At 48.1% G+C, this 3700-nt stretch overlaps 1 protein-coding gene across 1 annotated transcript; it reads right to left on the minus strand.

The window, feature by feature from the left end:
• Positions 1–316: 316 nt before the first annotated feature.
• On the minus strand, positions 317–1468 carry LOC130463247 (uncharacterized). Its single transcript, XM_056832322.1, has one exon. It carries the CDS (start codon positions 1466–1468, stop codon positions 317–319), a length of 1152 nt encoding a protein of 383 aa, XP_056688300.1.
• Positions 1469–3700: the final 2232 nt, after the last annotated feature.

Below are 3700 nucleotides of genomic sequence, written 5' to 3' on the forward strand. Positions count from 1 at the left end.
TCAGTTTTTGGATTTCTTCGTCTATGATTTTATTTCTCTCAGGTGCGAATTTTCGCCGCTTCTGTTTCACTGGTTTGAAGTTGGGGTCGACATTGAGTTTGTGGATGATGACGTCTGAACTGATTCCTGTCATGTCCTCGTGCGACCAAGCGAAGCAGTCCGAGTTTTCTCTTAGGAATGACACTATCTGACTTCTGATATTGTCAGGCAGCGACGCTCCGATCCTTACTACTTGGTCTGGCTTTGCCTGATCTAGCATAATTTCGTCGATCTGTTGGTCGTCGGGGTCGTCTACCGTCGACCCTGGCTGTAATTGCTAGATGGATGACTTTGATGGTTTCAGCGTCGTTTCGTAACATTTCTTTGCGTCCCTTTGCTGTCCTTTGATTTCCACGACTCCCCATTTGGTTGGGAACTTGATTGACTGGTGGTATGTCGACGGCACCGCCTTCATTTTGTGGATCCATGGTCGTCCCAAAATGACGTTGTATGCTGATGGGCAGTCGACGACGTTGAACTTGGTCATCACATTAACACCTTCTGCGTACGTAGGCAGCGATATCTCTCCTACTGTTCGTAGCGATTCTCCACTGAATCCTACTAGGACTGTCAACCTTCTGATTATACTCTTTTCGTCTAGTCCCATTTCCTGCAGAGCCTCTAGGAACAATACGTTTGCTGAACTGCCGTTGTCGATCAATATCCTTTTGATGAGAGCGTTGCCTATTGGGAGCGATATGACTAGCCCGTCATGATGTTCCTGTATTGTGTCGGTTGAATCTGAGTCGTCGAAGGTTATTATCATCGCCGCTAATGACTTGTCGAGTGCTACTTCGTCTTCGGTCTGCCCCTCTTTGACGGCTTCAGATTCGCCCCTGTTGATTTTTTTAGCTGCAGAAGAAGTTAGTCCACATATATCTGAACCACCAGAAATAACGTTTACCACTTTTTCGAACGTGGGCGGGGCTGGTCGGTCGCCGCTTGGTGCTGGGTTGGGTTGGGAGCTGCTATCCTTGTTGTACGTCTCCTTTCCTTTTTCGCTTAGTAGGTCCTTCAGGTGGACTCTTCTCAATAGATACGCCACCTCCTTTTTGAGGGAGATGCATTCCTCGGTTGTGTGGCCATTGTCGCGGTGGAAATTGCACCACCTGCTCATGTCCTTCGTAGAGTCTGGTCTGTCACTCTTCTTCGGCCATCTGACGGTACCACCTACACTTTGAAGGGCGTTTACCACGCCTCCGATGTCGACGTTGAAGCCATACTCGGAGATGGGGGGATAAACGACCCGTTCATTCCTGTAAACACTGTTAGTATCATCATATTGATTGACATTTTGTACCTGACCCTGGCGGTTGTATGGTTGGTGTCTCCAGCCGTTGTTCCTTGGGGTGTACGACCTCCTGTCGCTGCTGCCCCCTGCTGGTCGCTGAGAAACCATTCGTGTAATCTCGTCGTCTTCAATCCGCATCTAGGCAGTGGCCCTCGATCTGACTTCTTCGAAGTTTGCACAGGGATATTTGGTTAGTTCTCGGTACAGCTCTGAGTTGGGGACGAGACCTCTCTTGAATGCTTCGATGGCTGTCCTGACATCACAGTTTTTTATGCTAATTTTTTCACCATTAAAACGGTTAAAATAATCGCGTACCGACTCGGTAGGTCCTTGGACCAACCGATAGAGGTCACTTGTTTGTTTCTCCAATTGGCGACTGCTGGCGAATTGTTGGTAGAAGGCGTTGATGAGGTCGGACAGGCAGAAGATAGATCCAGGTGTTATGTTCATGAGCCATTCCAGGGCTGCTCCGTCGAGGGTTCCTCCGAAGGATTTGCACATGACGGGCTCGACCAGGTCGTAGGGGATGCCGATCTGCCACATTCGCTGCTTGTAGAAGTTGACGTGTCTGTATGGGTCAGACGTTCCGTCATACAGGGTGGTCCAGGTAGGGAGTCGGAGCTGGTGTGGTACCGTCACCCTAGCGATCGCTTCACAGAACGGCGATGCTGCATACCCGTCGGTCGGCTCGGTCTCCACGGGCGTGGGTTCCCCCGGCAGTTTGGTCATCAGCTTCATCATCAACGAGCATCGCTTCTTCATGTGATTTTCCATCTTATTTAGGCGCTTGGTGACGGGGTCCGGTATTGCTTCATCCTTTTCCTCATGTGGCTCCTCGCCGTCGGACAGGTCTTCAGAGTCGCCAGTCATCTCGAATATCAACTTCTTCGGTTTTGCACCTGGCTTGTAACGCGATTGATACTTGTTACTTTTCACGGATTCGAGCTCCTTCTGGAGGTTTTCAATGGAGGCCCTTTCTTGGGCCAGCTCTACTTGGGCCTTCTCGTAGGCCGCTTTCATCTCTGTGAGCGTCATCTCTTCAGTAGTCATGGTGTGTAGGGTGATTTTGTGTGAAACCTAGTTAATGTCCCCACAGACGGCGCCAAACTGTTTATGCCAAATTTCGTCTAGGGGCGATCTTTGGCTTAGGTCGACACTAACTAAGCGATAATCAAATAAAGGAAGACAAAAAGAGACACGACACAGAGAAGTGTTGACGCGGAAAACCCAGGAATAAGGTAAAAAACCGCGGATAGCTATGAGGCTATCAATCCACTAAGTTTCCTATATGATTGTTTGTATCTTATTCTAGAAATCAATGTAGCAAAATTAAAGAGCGAGTACAAAAATAATATGAACGCTTAATAGCTTGAGAATGTGAGTGCTTGAGTTAACATGTCCCTCGCTTGTCATCGTCTTCATGCTTTTATAAGATATTTCCAACGGTCTAGTTGGTTGAGAGAATCCCACAAAGATAGGGATATCTTTGTTACACGTCTCTTTAGTCTTCAACCACCTCCCCGCTTCTCGCGCATGTCTTGGACTCATTCCCGCTAGTGTGACGGCGCTGCCTATCATGGGCTTTAGGTTAACTTATCTTTATCAACCTGTTCCTTGAGGACGCGTCTCTGTTGCCTGTGCGTTGTCGCCCGTCCTTCGTCGTTTATGCCTCGTCGTACGATGCTACGTCGGACGTATCTCCCTGGAACTATGTTTACCTGCGACACGACAAAACCTGGTTGACACGACATGATCAAACATAGAGCGGTTATGTCGTTAGTCCAAAAAGTGGGATAACAGAATGTATAGCATGTTACGTCTCATATTTAGGCGTTTAACCTTGGAATTTCTGAGTTCTTTCAATATGCGTAGAGATGGTTATGGGACTGTGTCAGCGGTTCTATTTCGCTTGATGAACCGTAATGTTACTATGAACCTATCTGATTTTGGTGGGATTTTTGGGTTGTCCACCGCCCCTAGTAGGAAAGCTGGTAGTGCTCATAACAACCGTACCATGTGGCGAAAGCTGACTGGAAACTATGATCCCGGTAGTATGCAACACTTGCATGCTTCCAAGATACAACACCCCGTCCCTATTGTTTTCTACCGGTTCCTAGGGTTCACTATTTTTGGTAGGGAGGAGACCCAAAATGTACGGAGTACTGAGCTGGAGATCTTAGGTGGTTATGTTTTGGAGGGGGACGAGAGGTATACCATGAACCTAGCACATCATTTGGCCTCCCAACTCTATTCTATAGCCACCAGTACACACACTACCCGTATCACTGTTGGTGGGTTGATCACCCACATCGCCATAGCCACGGTTAATTTTGTTGAGGCTAACCAAACCCCGGTTTTGGGTAGCAACTT

This window comes from Spinacia oleracea, chromosome 1 (genome assembly GCF_020520425.1).
Source record: "Spinacia oleracea cultivar Varoflay chromosome 1, BTI_SOV_V1, whole genome shotgun sequence".
Lineage (NCBI taxonomy): Eukaryota > Viridiplantae > Streptophyta > Magnoliopsida > Caryophyllales > Amaranthaceae > Spinacia > Spinacia oleracea.